The 17733-nt window shown below is 44.8% G+C and overlaps 1 protein-coding gene across 9 annotated transcripts in view; it reads left to right on the forward strand.

Annotated features, from left to right (window-relative positions):
- KCNMA1 (potassium calcium-activated channel subfamily M alpha 1) overlaps positions 1-17733 on the forward strand; it is a 736798-nt gene that overhangs the window by 638460 nt on the left and 80605 nt on the right. For all 9 annotated transcript variants that reach the window (XM_073793410.1, XM_073793411.1, XM_033841924.2 and 6 more), the window contains one exon: positions 5787-5880. In XM_073793410.1, coding sequence (XP_073649511.1) covers positions 5787-5880 — 94 coding nt within the window. The remainder of the gene's footprint in view (positions 1-5786; positions 5881-17733) is intronic.

A 17733-nucleotide genomic window follows, 5' to 3' on the forward strand; every position in this document is an offset into this window, starting at 1 on the left:
TAGAACTTGGCTGCGATGCCTGTCTTACCCTTATCTTAGCTGCACAACCTCACTGATGGGCCCATGGCTTTCCCCACTGGGAGATTCGTGCTAAAACAAGAGTCAAGTGCTCCTTTACAGCAGTTATAGGACCGAACTCACATTATGGGTTATTTATCTGGCATTTGTTATTCTTGCTATTGTTGTTTGGCCTTCATTGCTTATGGAAATATTCATACCCTCTCACCACCGGTCTGGTTTGAGTGACAGACAGCCAGGATTCTGGTAGTCTATGATTGTAAGACAGGAAACATCCCTCTGTAAAAAGGGTGCCATTCTGTGCTGCAACCCAGGCATCGCTCTTTCCTGGCCACATTGTAAGACCTCGGAGTTAACTAGCCCAGATTTCCTGGTGAAAGTCTTAAGCAGTTGTACTAGAGAGAGGTTGGCTCAGCTTGGAAGTTTTGTCCATTGTGAATTACTTCACTGCAAAATGACTGTACTACTGTGACTTACATGATTTTTCTTGGGGGGATGAGAAGTTTGATAAACCCACAGGAAGCAGGAAGCACACGGTTCAATCTCTAGTCCAACGATTTCATAAGTTGCCATTTTCACTAAAACAACATGCACATCCTGCGAGGCTACAAACACACGCCCAGTTTTCACTGACGTCACTCGTGATACAAGGAGATGCTACACATCTCCCTTTCCTAGGAGTGGCAAACCCCCGGCATTTAATGCAAGTTAGGCGGGTGATATCACAGCCAAGGGGGCTGACCAAGCCGGCGGTTTGAGATGAAAGCGAGAGTTTCGCATTGAGGGTTGATGAGTTGGACTATGATGATTATTCAGTAGGATGCATTTTTAGCACGTTTCAGGAGAATAAGGGGTCTGGTATTCCTGCAAAACTGAGTTTTCTGTGTCTGTCGTAGGGGAGAAGGGAACTCTGTATGTTTGAGGAAATGATAACACGCACAGGATTGTCTGTGACGTATTATCCCATCTGATGTTGATGACATAGCACAGCAAAAAGAATTTCAAGAAGTCATCGGGGGAAAAGAAAAGAAAAACCCTGCAATTCAGCTGTGAGGGAGGAAACTTCCATTTTAATTTAAGACTATCGTTCTAGTCAATGTTAAAACGGGTTTGGAACTTTTCTAATGACAAATTTCACCAAGGATTAATTTCGGTTTCCTTTTCCTGTTATTGTTTGGCAGTCAAGGTTGGAGCTAGATCACGCTATCCCAAAGACCCATTTGAGTTCAAGAACACAACTCACAATTCTCGGCTTGTGACCGAGCCAGGTGAAGGAGTCTTGGAATCCATCCCAATTTTTAATAACTGCACCCCTCCATGTTGTACTTTAACATGCTGAGCTCAGTGGGAGAAGAAAGATGTACTACTGTGGATTTCAGCATGCGTTTAGCTTGTTGGGCAGCAAAATACCGAAGAGAAAACCCATAGAAAACGATAAATAATCATTAAAACTACCCTAACCCCAAACTAGCAGCTTGCACGAGACTTCAGTCGGAAGCCCTGTTAGCTAGACGCATTTGCGTTCAAGCCACTTTGCATGCCTCTTACTCTGAGTGATTCCAGTGTGAATATGACGTTACTAATGATCTGCTAAGTGTGTACAGATGTGGGCTTCTCCAGATGTGGTGATTAATAACGTAACGGAGATATAGCCAGTTGGCTCATGTTTGTGGCTTGTTTGCCTTTTATTACGTTTCCGAGTTAGTTTATTCGCTTTGAACTATTTTTTAACTGCAGCCAGCAAACTCATCTTTAAGTCTCAAAGGGCATCATCCCCCTAAACCCTGTTGAGGAAATGGGGAAAGAGGAATGTGCCCCCAGGCTGGAGCTGAGCATTGGGTCCATCATGGGTTAGCACTGGACTGCTTAGGAAAGTTGGAATTGTTGCCCCGTTTTACTCGAAGTACCCACAAAGAGGCATGGGTGAACCTTGACACAGTGTTTGCAAGCTAGCTAGGCCAATCAAGAGAGGGATTTCTCTTTTTAAAAAAATCCAGTAAAGTATATGATCATCTTGAAGTGAGCCCAGGAGTTCTGGTCAGTGTTTCTAGAAGATGTTGCCTTGCTTTTGCTTAAAAACAGAATGCTGATGAAAAGTTGAGTAGAATGTTGTTACAGATGTTCAACTCTGCATTAGGCTGTTGGAATTACCACCACATCTTAAATCAATTCCCAGAACATCGTCTGGAGGTTATGTCATTGAAATAATGAATCCTCTTTAGGCAAGTATAAGCAAACATGTTAAAACATCATTGTAACTTGAAATTAAACTCCAGCGCGAACCAGGGGATCTGAAAGCTCATTAGACTTGCCTGACATTTTTCTAGCACTGAGTCTTCCCAAACTGTAAAACTGTTAGATTCGGTGCCTATTAGACAAGCGAGCACTGGGAAGTTACAACAGCACATTAAGTGTTATACTTAGGGATGTGCAAAAACAAGCCCTTGAATTTTATTAGTATTCTGAGATTGGATGGCGTTCAGCTCCTATAAAAATTCCACATTGGATTCCTGAACTTGTTTGTGTTTTAAAGAAGCTGGTGAGTCAGGTTCCTTTAAAAGATCTAATCTTCCTACGGCTACCACAGCAGGACGACTCTAGTGGACACGCTGGAGACAGGGGTGTAGTGTAGTTAGCCAGAAACCAGGCTAACTATGAGCCTGGAAATGTGCATTGGCATGAGGTAGCGGCCCATTCCTTCAGTACTTGTCTTTCGTGAAAGTAAATTTAAGTCTCCCTTTTAATTCCATTTTTGTTCCTCTCATGTAGTCACAGAAGCCACGAAATGAAAATTATATTTTATAGCTTAACTAAAAGTTTTCCTCAATCTACTTTCTTTAAATATGCAGAAATTGATAGAATCCATATAAAAGGATAATAATTAAATATGGTTTATATCCTACTCAGGAGACAGAAGTTATCACTGCTCCTCTTGTGGGATCTAAGCCGCATGTAATGGTCTCCATTACACAACGTTCATATATTTAAGCTGGAGACATTTCCCCCCATCTCTTCAGGGAGAAGACCTGCATTTCCAGGCCGTGAGTGCAGGAGGAAACCTTTGAACATGCGTTTCATTTAAGAGAACAAATCCCAGTTTAAATGCAGTATGATTATGATGGATGATCTTTCTGAGTTGCGATGAAAATAAATCGTTTCCTTGCATAGAAGGAGACCTGACTTTAAGCACCAGAACAAGGTGTTTCCCTGGAGCTGGTGAACAGGTATTAACTTGCAAGTCTTCCATCTGAAGATCACTGCAGGTAAACAGACAGTGACAAGGTGCAAGGTTAATGGGCACTTAACCAGAGAGGGTTATATATTGTTGGCCCAGTGCAAATGGGAAAAGAAAAGGTACGAAAAAGAATCTAGCAGAAATGCCAGTGAGTGTGACTTCTTAATGACTGTAGACTCATTGTATAATTAGACAAAACCGTGGCAACGTCTGGTGGCCTTGAATAAAGCTAGCCACATAGACTAGGTTAGCTAAAAGACGTTTCTGGATATCACACAAGAAGGCTTGTGTGATAGAGAAGAAAAGAATTTCCACCTCCTACTAGATCAATTCACATGCACACGTGTTATTTAGTACATCATGCTACTCAACGAATCTAGGTCATCCTGAACACAGTGCAACCATTGCAAGTGGTCCATATTAAAAGATGACCTTGTATTATGGGGGTAGTCAATGCAAGACTTCTACCCCATCCTAAGGTGGGGACAGTGCAAAAGTACACTTACACACACACACACACTCACTCTCTCTCTCTCTCTCTCTCTCTCTCTCTCTCTCTCTCTCTCTCTCTCTCTCTCAATCTCACTGCCTTTCTACCCCATTATTGCCTGGGATGCCTGGCCCCCTATCCTATGAAAGGAAGATGAATGCAGGTCAAGCTCAGAGTGCCTGTTTGCTTGCTGAGAGATGCATATCACCTCTAAGTGATTTTTTTCAATACCATTTATGTGGCTTGTATTTATTTCCTTTAATCTTTTAAGTGCTATTTAGTCTCTGTGTGATTTGCTGTGGATACTCGTTTCTGATAAGATGCGATATCCTCCCGGCCACATAGTTCCTGCCAGGAGCCCTAAGTGATGGATATGGTTGCAGCCTGAGCCTGGCTCTCTGGGGGGCAGGACGGGGGTGGGGGGGTGGGGGCCGGGGAGCAGGTGGTAGCGAGTAAGGGCTGTGGGCATTTGCAGGTGCCTTTTTGCCTTCATTTCTTCTGGTCATGCTCTCATCTCCAGCCACATTCTTGTTTCCTTTCCCTGTGTCAGCCAGAAGTTAGACAACCCCAGACTGACAGTAGAATAAAGGAGTGTACCAAGAGTGATACCTTGAAACAGGTTTGGAGGGTAGTTGGATTATTATTATCTCTTTGGGACCATGTATCGTAACACACTAAATGTTATTTAGGGTTTTCCGGGAAGTACCATATCATGCGTGTTCTGATATGGGTCTTCCTGGATAATATCAAGTAGCTGAGATGGCATTTCCTCCCCCCACCTAAGCCTTGTACACCTTTAACATATATCAAGCTTCTTTTGATGTTGTCGCTGCTAATATTTCTTTTCTTAGCTTTAAGGTAACTGCGTGTTATTTCGAGTTTCAGGGGTGCTTCTCCCAGTCTGTGTTGCAGTCAACAATCAGAGTCCGAGGATCCTATTTTTCCTTCTTGACATTACAGCTTTAGCCTGTGTTGTGGGGCGTGGGGAGAGGCAGACTAGGATTTTGCTGCCGGTGCCCTTGGGTGACGGGCTGGATGCGCGATCTGCTAATTATCAAGCAGCTCTCTTAAAAAGAAACGTGGTACAGGCTAATAAACCTCCAAAGCTTGTTAGTGGGTGTCTTTGGGCGAAAGCAGTAGAGTGTGCTGTGTTGTTTGTGAGCAGAACTTTGGATCGCTTAGTGATCTCTGTGGTTGAGACATTTGGAAAACAGCCTGTGGTTTCCAGTCCCCCCTGCTGCCCGCCTTCCCTGCCCCTCCTCAGAGGTAGCATTCAGTGGCAACCTCCTCCTTCGTTTGGGCGCTCTTCTCCGGCCTGGTTCTGCAACCTTGCAGCCCCTTCCTCCCATCTTAATGAGTTAAGAAAGGATCCCATGCACACAGGCCCTCCCTCTTGGGAGGTGGAGGGACGAGAGCTGAGTTGGGCTGGGGTTCTTGAACCAGAACATACCAATGTTCCCAGTCCTGACGGACTGAAACATTGGCTGTTAAGGCCTCAAATCCCTGCCTCCTTCCCAAGGCTCTTTCCTCTGGCATGTAGGAATTAGGACCTGGTTACATTGGTCCATTTGCAGAAGCAGCCAGCTGGCAGCTCTTATGCTGCTGCTTCTGATTTTGGTTACAAGAAAACCTATTTGGTTACCCAGCAAAACAAAGTAACCAAAAAGAAATTCTAAGCAGAATGGTGCAGTGTTCCTATATATATATACATATACATATATATATATATACACACACACAGACATGTATTGGTGTACAGATAGATTATAATTTCTTTTCTCTCTAATGGCAGGGTGTTTTCACGCTGTTTTAGTCTGTTTAAATTGCATGTTCAAACGCTGGAGTGTCAAGAGGTGATGCGCTCACCTTTTCTAAGCCGGCCTCTTTGACTAACGCATTGGTCTTTGTCATTGGGTCCTAAGAGATGGCCATGAATTCCTAGTGAGTGACTGAGCCGTGAGTGTGTGTCCTTTGATATCTTGCCTGTATTGCACAGTCTGCCCTCAAGCTGTTCATAATCTCATGAGCTGCCTGTATTTCCAGTTGAAGATGAGCAGCCGTCAACACTGTCACCCAAAAAAAAGCAGCGCAACGGAGGCATGCGGAACTCACCCAGCTCCTCGCCCAAGCTGATGAGGTAAGGATAGGGGCCCGGGCCACGCGGTGGGTCCACCGGTGGGTCCCCCTCTCGCTCCTTCTCCTGTCCTTGCCCCCTCCCCAACCTGCCAGGCCCAGAGGCTCCCCTCCCCGGCAGGCTCGCGGCGGAGGAGGGGATGCGATCGTTAGATGGCTTCTTAAAGGCTGAAGTATTTATTCTGTCAGCTTGTCAGCAGTTAATGATAGAGCTGAAAAAATTCTGTCATGAAAAACAGTTTGAAAAGCTGTTTGAAAAATACATAGGCTTTAAAGTCTGAGCTGTCACCAAGTCCTGTCTATGTGTAGTTCCTAAACAGCAGTGGCACTAATGACAGCGGCAACCAATCAGAGGAACCCGTGTGGTTAGTTTGCCTCCAGCAAGTCTCTTTCTGCTGGAGTCCCTCCGAGGACTGCTTTCTGTACTTAAGGCCATATGTGAGATGTATCATAACAATCAAAAATGAACCTGAAGATTACCTTCTCTTTATCCTGTCGATTGAAATCAAATTTCTGTTAATTGATTTTGACTGATAAAAAAGTCTAATAATCTGTGGACTTGCCAAAGCAAAGTTCAAAAGTAATCCAGTTCTGCTCAGGCTAAAAGCAATATTAATTATGAAATAGAGCTTGTGTGCACTCTTTTTCTCTCTCTTTCTCTTTCTCTCCTCCCTCCCTCCTTCCCTCCCTCCCTTCCTTCCTTCCTTCCTCCCTTCCTTCTTTCTCTTTCTATCTTGACTGCAGCTTCCTCTAGGAAATGGCAAGTGAAGTCAATTTTCAGTAGAATTCCGTTGGATCCTCTCCTTGGACTCTTCATCTTTCATCTTCCTTTTTCTGTCTTCGATTCATCTGCCAATCCCAGTGCTCCTTTCCCCCATCATCCTAGCTCTCCAGCACCTCAATGAAACAGGAGTGATTTCAGATTTGCACTGCTTTCCCTAAATGGTTCCTGCCATGGAAACACCTGCCATCTTGACGATAATTTCTCCTTTTCATTGCCATTGGCTGCTCTCTTCCCTTTGATTATTGATTTAAAAAAAATCACAGCGATTTCCTCTTCCTTCCTCCCCTTCTCCAAGCATTTGCATCTTCCTGGCTCCCCATGACCACCTTTCTAGGGTGGAGAGAGGGCAGTCCGTCTTCATGTGGTTGAGGACGCAGGTCCCAGGAGAAGACACACCCAGCCCCATGTCCTTTTCCGTCACCATCCTCTCTTCCTGTTCAATGTTTCCTCAACAGTTCTCTGGCTTCCCTTCACTCAGTCTTGCTTGGGTGTTGCTGATTTACATGCTTGTTTACGGTTTATGAGGAGGAATAAAATGTGCCAACTGCCAAGCCTCTCCCTTCTATGACGCCAGTTGTCGTGTTCACATCCGCTCTGCATTTACTCACCTTTAGGTAATCGCCTCATCTCATGCTAATAGCTTTACCCATTGAAAGTAAAGCCCAGGCGCGTTCTCTTGCCTAAATTTAGAGAAGCAAATAAATAAATAAAGAGAAGTCTGAAAAATCTGAAACCTTTGGAGCCAAATTCCCTGTCCCTGTTTGCTATGTAAAGTACGGCTCACTTCTCTGATCTTGAGTAATAATAATTCTGAGGAGTTACACTGTTTTCATATGCTTCAAAGCTGTGTCAAAGTTTTGCTGCTTAAGGGTACTTCTTTCTTCTGTTGGCTCTTGGGTACCAAGATGACAGGTCTTCTGTACGAGGTGGAAGCTTCTTTAAGTCGTAGCCTTCAGCAAAACATCAAATGACCAAATCCAGGGTAACATACTTCTACACAAATGCCGTTCCTGTATATATATTATACCCTATATATTAAATACTTTAGTGTTACGCGCTACATTTTATGTGCAATAGAAAGTGATGGTTTGAGGTAGCCTTGGGGGGACTTTTTTTCCACAAGCAGAAAAAACTAGTATGTACTGTAACAAGTATGGTTTTTACAGGACTCTGTGCCCGAAGGCCTTTGTAAATAAGTAATGATCAACAGATTGGCTGTGGGCTTTTGAAAAGCATGCCTGTGTCAGTTTGCATGATGGGGGAGAATTTTCAAAGTGGGTCTTGCTTTCATTGCCTGTCGGAGAGGGGCTGAGGAAGGCAGTCATCCCAGGCTGGAGCTGTCTGCTCCGCGGTACATCAGAATTGCTAAACGTGGGGCAGGCGGTGAGCTGAAACTTGCCGAGCTACAGAACTCGGGTTTCTGGTGTTGGTGCCTTTGGGCTGGTGCTGTGGCCGTGGCTACGGTCACCAGGGCACTTCACCCACCAGCCCACGACCACCCCGATTGCTGCTCAGCTGGAACGGGCTGTCCCATGACAAGTCAGAAAGCCTCAGACGCTCCTCCTTCACCTTGACGTTCTGTGTTCCAGGTGCTCTGCAGACTCTGTTTGGTGTGGGAGCCAAGACAGGGTGTCGAGCCCTCTCTCTGTTGCCCTTCCTTTCCTGGGTAGGAGCGAAGAGCCCATGCGCGGTTTGCTTTGGTTTGGTTTGAATCCCTGGCCCTGGCCGTGAGGTTGCCGGGGCTTATTTTTTACAGCTCCCTCTTGCTAATTGACAGCAAACAGAGGGGTTCCTGTACCACCTTGAGGTTCCCCTAGGTCCTCCCCTGCAACATCTTCAAACACTCGCTTTCTACTCTACAAAAGATGGGACTCCCAGGTCCTATTCCCTGTGGCCTGAAACATCCGTAAAGGAGGCTAATGACTCATTTGAAGTGGGTGTTTCGACGTGAGTCTGTGGCTTGCTGCTTGAGCAGAATCAATCATTCGGAATGCGGGCAGGTTTTAGTGGCCTACGGGCAGTGATAGGAACAGTTCCAAGAGAAACCGGAGAGCCCGGAATGGGCTGGGCTGGGCTTTAATTTACCACTGTGGCCTCTGCAAATAAAACAGGCTCCCGCGTGAGGGGTCCTTGCAAGCCGTCTGCCAGCAGGAAATGCTACAGGGACTCTGCACTAACGGTCTTTGTCTCCCCTTTGTTCTGGTAGCAGGGTCTACCCTGGTTCGTAAGTGTCGCTTAACTCTCTGCACAATCCTTCGATGAACTGCCTCGCTTTGTGTGTCTGGATCCTGAGGCCGTATGTTTTGTAGTTACCCTGGCACAGAAAACACCCCTCACAGCCAGATTGACCCAAATGGTGAGCGTCTGTGCTCCAGGCCAGGGGTCTGTGTGTCACGATAGAGACCTTTGGCTTCAAATCCTACAAAGGAGCAGGCTGAGGAGTTAACCCGGGGCCCTGTATTCATCTCCCTGTGGGTCTCCTCACAGGGAATTATTTAAGGAGCCTCTCCTAGTTTTCCTCTAAAATCGCCAAGCACCTATTGCCCCGTTCTCCCCACTCAGTGGGTTTGCGCCCTGTCAGGAAAGCTCTGTCTTCCTTCAGTCGTGAGGCTCTGGAGGGCAGGAACTTTGTCTCTGAATAGCTAAGTCAAGGGCTCTTAATTTGGCGGCCTCCCAGACCCCATTGACTCTCTAGTGAAATCTGTCTAGAAATGCTCTCTAGGAAAAAGAAAGTTCATTGGACACCATTTTGACTCCAGTTGAAGGAGATTCTTGGATTCCTATATCCCGGCCCCAGCTACTGTCACATTTGGTTCTTCTCACAGCCACCTTCGAGTAGTTCCCTTCACAGATGCTTTTTGGCCGCTGAGAATATGTCTTCAGTGGGTAGATGGTAATGGGGGAGATGCCCAGGCTCCCACACTGTGTCCTCAAATGCAGCCCGAAAGGTTATGCATTTTAGCTGCCTGCTTCTGTTTCTTTTCTCAGATTAATTCGTTTCTGGGAAATGTTTAGAGCGAGCCTACCGTACTCAAGATGTTGTGGAAGGTCTTTGAGGGGTGTAAAGTAAGATGGATTACACTCCTCAAGTTACATGGGTTACATGTCTTCAAAATGCTCACGGTTTGATGTGGGAGACAGACATGCGTATACAGCAAAACGGAATAAGGACAGAGCAGAGACCTACCAGCATGGGCTGTGGGAGCAGAGGGTGCCCTCATTACCTCTGGTCTGGGAGGCTGAGCCTGGGTTGTGAAGGATATGGAGAATGCTCGACTAATAGCGCTAGCCACCCTTGCCCTTCGTTTACTAGGCACCAGGCATCGTTCCAAGAGCGTTAGGCCTGTTAATCCATGGAATCCTAACTACAGCTCCAGGAGGAGGGATTGCGCTCTCGTCCATTTTACAGATAAGGAAATTGAGTCACAGAGATGTAAAGAGTAGTAAATCTAGTCAGTCTTACCTAACTGGGAAGATTTGAACCCAGATGGTTTGGTTTCCAAACCCATATTGTTTACTGCTTCATTCTTCTGCCCGATGAGGGGAATAGGAAAGTGCTCAGGCCATCGCGGGTGGCTTGATGTGACTGGAGAAAGGCATCCTTGGAGTTGCATAACTGGAGTTGCAAATATTAGGCCTTTCCTGTCATAGGCCAAAACCTTGCTGGTTTTTGAGGAGGCAGGGCCCTAACTTGTGTTTTGGGAGGATCACTGATGAAAGTATAAGGACGGGTTTAGAACCCTCCATCAGTGCCTTCTGGAGACCCGTGGTACCTCTGGGTACCAAACCGTTCAGGGTCTGCTTCAGAATAGTGGACCAGATGTGGGCTAAACAGTCTTCCCAAGAAGGACACAGAGCATTCCTGACATAATGACAGTAACGCCTCTTCCCTCAGGTGCTAGAGGGGACTTGGTGTAAGATACCACGGGCTATGAGGATTTACCCAGGATGTGTCGGGTGGACGCTTTACACAAAGAGATAGCCCCCAGCCAGGCTAGCAAGGATAACTGACAGCGCTAAAAACAGATATTGAACGCTGTGAAAGGAGCTTCGTGTCATAAGACCCAGGAAACATTAGATATTTGTTTTCTGAGTCAGAGTGGAAATATGATTGGAGTAAAACAGATTATCCTCTTGGGCCCTAACTGATCATTAAATGAAATAAACTCATCTGCTTGTTAAGTCCCAGCCTCTCCCTTTTGACACCTACCTCTCACGGGGTCTTTTTGTTAGGACTGCCAGCTTGAAAGGTTGTAGTAATAGAAAATGGCAAAGTGGCCTGAGCCCACTCAGAGTTGGGGACAGAATGCCACTCTCCCAGTCTCTTTCGCTGGGCAGAATGAAGAAGGAAGGCCAGGACAGCTCAGCTAAGTAAATTCACCTCTTAATGCACAAACAGATAGCAAATGACAGGCCCTCAAGGGACTGCAGAAGAAAGAAATGGTGGGTCTCGTCATCCCAAGGCTTGGTGGATTTGACACAGGTCCGTGGACACATTGCATACACAGCAGAGGGTCATTATCCTGTCCCCTCATTTCAGAAGCGTGTTGTCCACTCTCCTCCAGGACTGAAGAACAGTCGGCTCTCCCGCCTGGTCTCCCAGATATAAATAAAGGCAGTAATTTCCTTCTTGCTCTGAGGACGGTGGCTGTCTAGCAAGAGATGACATACTAGGGAGCAGCAGTTCTTGATTGTTTCCTTGTTGGGCAGAAGAAGAAAACAAAATGCAAGTAGAGAGATACAGAAAGTTTGGCCAGTGTGGCCTGAAGGTTTTCTCAAGGTGGCTCCAAGGTTGGCCACCTCGGGGAGATGGGGGCGGGGGTAGGGGACAGCCGTGTCTCAGGAGAGACGAGCATTACATAGGATAGTGGAGGCAGCTTTGAAGGATGAGTTAGGGCAGAATCCCGAAGTCAGGATCCTTGCGACCTAGCAGGAAAGAGAATTCACCCAGAAATAAAATGCACCCAAGAAAGAAGCGGATCCGTTGAGTCAGAACCATTTGCGGTGCTGAAAACCTAAGTGTGGGCCCTTTTGAGGAGACCACCTGAGACCCCCTCCGGTCTCCTGTGGCTGCCGCAGCCAGAGACCCATGCATGTGACCTGCGGCTCCTGAACGTTGCCCTGAAGGACTTAGCTACTGCCTGCGACGTTGTCTTCTGTGGAGTGGAAGAAGCGATGGGAAGCAAGGAGGGTGGAAAACTGAATTATAAGCGTTGCACTCGATAAGAAAGAATATTTCATTTGCTTTTCTATGCTGGTTTATTTGCTGATTAGCTCTCGGAGGTAGACGTCAGCAAGAGAGAGTCATTTGCGTGGCTTCCAGGTTAGAAATTTCTATCAAGTGTTGACACAACCCCTCAAGTTCCAGAGAGTCACAGAGCGAGAGTCAGAGCAGGTGACCTGGGTGCACTTTGGTCACCAGAGCTGCATTCTCCATTTGAATAACAGGGCCAGGACTACAGTGGGGCATGTGAGGTGCCCCCTTCCGTTTTGCACCGAGGCCCCTCGATGGCCTCACTCTGATCCCGGCCTCGTTGAAAAGAACCACAGCCTTCCAGTCCGTATGTTGCAGATAGTTGCTAACTTTGGTAGGATTGCCTCGAACCACAAAGCCTGTCCATTTGGGCAAACCTTTACAGCAGTGATCCTCAAATTTCAGCATCAGAATCATCTGGAGCACCTTGTTGATACAGCTTGATTCAGTAGGTCTGGGCTGGGCTGGAGAACTGCATTTCTCCCAGGCTCCCAGGTGATGCTGAGGCAGCTGGTGTGGGGTCATGCTTCGAGAACCACCGCTTACGGGAATCAGAGCCGTGGGAGGAGCTTCACGTGATGGGGACCCTTCTCACAGAAATGTTCAGCCCTGGCACTGGAGCACTAAACAGTTGTTAAAAACAGCTGTGTTGACCGCATTGTACATCAGACACGAGTCCTGTCTGCTGATCAGTTACAGCAGCTGGCTTCAGGCACATTCCAGGCAGCCTGACTGGTTAGAGACATACTACAGAGTCTCCCTTCCTTCCGATCACGATGCCCTAATTTCAAGTACTGTCCCTGTAAAGCGGAGAAACAGCGCAAGAGCCTTGATTCTTCCTCAAACAAATGGTCTCAAGGTGTCAAAGGCGAAGGGGCTCTCACTGGACACTTTTTCTGGTCTGCATAGAGGGTCTGGGGGAGTTTCTGTTGAATGATTTGAGATGTTCAGAGATCATTCATCAGCTTCTCTTGGTAGTTGGTTGTTTACTGGGTCCTCTGCGGGGTTCTGGAAATGTGTGGAAGAGTAAAACCGGAGTTCCCTGCCCTGAAGAACATCACCAGACAGTTGTGCAAATCATTATCTCTGAAAGAGCATCTTACTTCTGTTAAGGGCTCCCAGGAGGGGAAAGCCACGTCTGTCTCTGAGGTTATGGAGGAGGACAGCACAGGAGGAATATTTGAAGCAAACCGGGAGGCTTCAGAAGCGTTCTGGTACCCTTACTATGGTGCCTGACATAACAGATACTCAGTAAAATCAGTCTTTGCCACTGGGGTGGAAGGCCTGCAGAGGCATGAGAAATGGCCCAATTTTATCAAGCCTCCCGTTCCCCAGGGAGACTTCTGTAGAGATGGCCTCAATCTAGATGGGACGCTTGTAATGATAGGAGGGGCCTTATCATGTGATGAGAAATGAGGTCCTGAAAATCAAGCAAGGGAAAGGATGCAATTTTAAACCCATTTGGTAACTTTCCTCTTTCATACCTTTTGTTTGTCGGTTTGGTTTGGTTTGTACTTGTACTTTAATGTAAATTTCTGAAGTCCAGCATCGGACCCACTGCCACACAGAAAAATTTGAATTTTCCTCCAAGAGGAACTGTGCTCTTTAAAATATAATGCCACCTTCTTCACAGCAGGTTTGCTAGAAAAGAGATTTGTGGTTTTGCTTTAGGCTGTTGTCTTCAAGGCAAGCTTTTTGTGTGTCTGCTGTAGCTGGGCATTTAGTTCACTTCCTGAGATTAATTGATGGCAAGCGGCATTCCTTGCTCCGCAGACCCTCAAAACGATGATCTTTTATTCTTTTCTTGAAGTGAAGTAAGCTTAATATCTAGCTGCGGACTTTGGAGGTATGAGCTGAGATTCAAGAAGCATAGCTATGAAAAATTTAACTCACTGGAGCTCCTCGGTTGTTATAAAAATGTGGGTATTCCTAAATGGAGTCTTCAGATATTGGGACAAGACAAAAACTCACCCAGCCTTAGTTGATTATTGAGGCTCTCCTTAGCACATTGTCCTGACAGGGACTCATGGGGAAATTTTCTACTGATAATTCACACCAGCTGTGCATTTCATAAATGCCCACCATGCTGCTTTTCTTTTTTGCAACGTAGAGGGCACTGTGGCTTGGGGCGCTGCAGTGGGGAATGAGCACGATCCAGCTGCCTCCTGCAAGTGGGAGGGGGTAAGACGGGGGCCACGCTGCACTGACTTCCAGTTAAGAAGACCTCTCTGGGCAAAGCAGTGTTCTCTTCCCACTAACTGTCTTCTCTACATTACTTATCCACTCTGTTTCCCATCTGTACCAGTGGGTGATAATAACAGAAATTACCTGTAAGTATCATTGTGATGAGTAAATCACAAAATGTAGGTAAAAGTTTTAGCACAGCAACATTTATAAGAGCTCAACCCATGATGGCTAGTCATCTTAGTAGCAACAGTAGTAGTAGTAATAGTCTAGTAGTCAAAGTAATAGTAGGAGAACCCCACACCTTTATTATTGAACCACTTTCTGTTTCCTGTCTCCTTTCACCATTGTAACAGCTACAAATATATAAGTGAGTTCTAAGCAAAGAATAAAAGAATGATAATAATAACAGTAGTTAACCTTTATTGAGGGCATGCTCTGTGTCAAGTTCTGTGCTAAGTGCATGCCATGTCTTTACTCAGGCAACCCTCAAATTGACTCCATTAACTAATGATGATGTTTAACATTCCCATTTTACAGATAAAGAAACTGAGGCAAGGCACAATGTAGCAAGCAGTAGATGAGCCAAAACCTGATGAAAGACATTTTGGCTCTGGAGCCAGTATACTTAATCACTAAAGAAACAGGTGGTTTTCTGCCCTCAGTGGTATCCACTTCCAAACACTCCCTTGGGGGGTCAACTCTCTTGGTTCCACTGAACAAATTAACTGGCTAGTGTCCGGGTTTCTTGTTTTCTTTGGTTGGACTGTCATAAGTATTGATCCTCAAATGCAAGTTAAAGACTGGGGGAGAAGTTTCCTTCCAGATAGAGCAGATCCAATTGTGTACGTATGTGACCCAAACTCTTTCATGAAGATACTGTGTCTTTCTGGTATGTTTCCATGTATTCCTAAACTGATGGCAGGATGCTTTTCTCCTTTAAATGAACAGCTGAGCCCTAAGGTGCAAGAAGGACAGCCAGGGTCATCAGTGGAGTGACATCTGGTACATTGTGCCCGTTTTTCTTTGAGGTGCACTATTGTATTAATTTGCTCAGGCTGCCGTAACAAAGTACTACAGACTGAGTGTCTTAAACAACAGACATTTATTTTCTCACGGTTCTGGAGGTTGGAAGTCCAAGATCAAGCTGTTGGCAGGGTTGGTTCCTTCTGAGGCCTCAGAGGAAGGATCTGTTTCAGGCCTCTCTCCTTGGCTGGTAGATGCCCATCTTCTCCCCATGACTTCACATCATCCTCCCTCTGTACATGTCTGTGCCCAAATTTCCTCTTCTTATAAAGACGACAGTCATATTGGATTAGGGCCTACCCTAATGACCTCATTTTAACTGAATTACCTCTTTAAAGACCATATCTCAAAATACAGTTACAGTCTGAGATACTGGGAGTTAGGACTACAACATACAAATTTTATGGGGGCGGGGATACAACTCAGACCATAACAACTACACAGCAGATACACTTCACCTCATAGTTTTACCCTAAAATAAGACTTGTACGTTGGCTAAGTGGTAAGTGGCAAATGAGCCTTGAATCAATTTTGGGGGAGTTGGGATTACTTTCTGAGTTGAGGAAATATATAAGATAGTTAAGATGTGAAAGGCAATATCTAGTATTGGGCCTCGGTTCCAAGTAAATCTTTAAGGAGTTGTCCGAGAGCCCATGAAAGTGATTCTCTTTGTTGTTCTGTAAACTGATAATGTTGGGATACTTTGTTCAGGGAGGTTTCTGATGGCCCTCTATGTCTTCCTTGGTGAAATGTCTATTTAGGTCTTATGCCCATTTTTTAAATTGGATTTTTTTTTTTTTTTGATGTTGAGCTCCGTGAGCTGTTTGTATATTTTGGAGATTAATCCTTTGTTGTTTCATTTGCAAATATTTTCTCCCATTCTGAGCGTTGTCTTTTTGTCTTGTTTATGGTTTCCTTTGCTGTGCAAAAGCTTTTAAGTTTCATTAGGTCCCATTTGTTTCTTTTGTTTTTATTTCCATTTCTCTAGGAGGTGGGTCAAAAAGGATCTTGCTGTGACTTATGTCACAGAGTGTTCTGCCTGTGCTTTCCTCTAAGTGTTTTATAGTGTCTGGCCTTACATTTAGGTCTCTAATCCATTTTGAGTTTATTTTTGTATATGGTGTTAGGGAGTGTTCTAATTTCATTCTTTTACATGTAGCTGTCCAGTTTTCCCAGCACCACTTATTGAAGTGGCTGTCTTTTTTCCATTTTATGTTCTTGCCTCCTTTGTCATAAATTAGGTGACCATATGTGCATGGGTTTATCTCTGGGCATTCTACCCTGTACCACTGATCTATATTTCTGTTTTTGTGCCAGTACCATACTGTCTTGATTACTGTAGCTTTGTGGTATAGTTCAAACTTGAGGTGCTGATTCCTCCAGTTCTGTTTTTCTTTCCCAAGTTTGCTTTGGCTGTTCGAGGTCTTTCGAGGCTGTTCGAGGTTTCCATACAAATTGTAAAGTTTTTTGTTCTAATTCTGTGAAGAGTGCCAGTGGTAGTTTGGTAGGGATTGCATTGTATCTGTAGATTGCTTTGAATCTGTAGATTGCTTTGGGTAGTATAGTCATTTTCACAATATTGATTCTTCCAGTCCAAGAACATGGTATGTTTATGTCATCTTTGATTTCTTTCATCAGTGTTTTATAGTTTTCTGAGTACAAGTCTTTCGCCTACTTAGGCAGGTGTATTCCTAGGTATTTTATTCTTTTTGTTGTGATGGTAAATGGGAGTGTTTCCTTAACTTCTCTTTCTGATTTTTTTTTTTGTTGGTATATAGGAATACCAGCGATTTCTGTGCATTAATTTTGTATTCTGCAACCTTACCAAATTCATTGATTAGTTCTAGTAGTTTTCTGGTGGCATCTTTAGGATTTTCTATGTATAGTATCATGTCATAGGCAAACAGTGACAGTTTTACTTCTTGTTTTCCAATTTGTATTCCTTTTATTTCTTTGTCTTCTCTGATTGCCATGGCTAGGACTTCCAAAACTATGTTGATTAAGAGTGACAAGAGTGGGCATCCTTGTCTTGTTCCTGATCTTAGTGGAAATGCTTTCAGTTTTTCACCATTGAGTATGATACTTAATGTGGGTTTGTCATATATGGCCTTTATTATGTTGAGGTAGGTTCCCTCTGTGCCCATTTTCTGGAGAGTTTTGATCATAAATTGGTGTTGAATTTTGTCAGAAGCTTTTTCTGCATCTATTGAGATGATCATATAGTTTTTATTCCTTAATTTGTTAATGTGGTATATCACACTGATTGATTTGCGTATATTGAAGAGTCCTTTCATCCCTGGGATAAATCCCACTTGATCATGGTGTATGATTCTTTGTTGTTGGATTCTGTTTGCTAGTATTTTGTTCAGGATTTTTGCATCTATGTTCATCAGTGATATTGGTGTATACTTTTCTTTTTTTGTGATATCTTTTTCTGGTTTTTGCATCAGGGTGATGATGGCTTTGTAGAAATTATTTGGGAGTGTTTCTCCCTCTGAAATTTTTTGGAAGAGTTTGAGAAGGATAGGTGTTAGCTCTTCTTTACATGTTTGATAGAATTTGCCTGTGAAGCTACCTGGTCCTGGACTTTTGTTTGCTGGAAGATTTTT

This window comes from Tursiops truncatus, chromosome 16, assembly GCF_011762595.2.
Source record: "Tursiops truncatus isolate mTurTru1 chromosome 16, mTurTru1.mat.Y, whole genome shotgun sequence".
NCBI classification, from domain to species: domain Eukaryota; kingdom Metazoa; phylum Chordata; class Mammalia; order Artiodactyla; family Delphinidae; genus Tursiops; species Tursiops truncatus.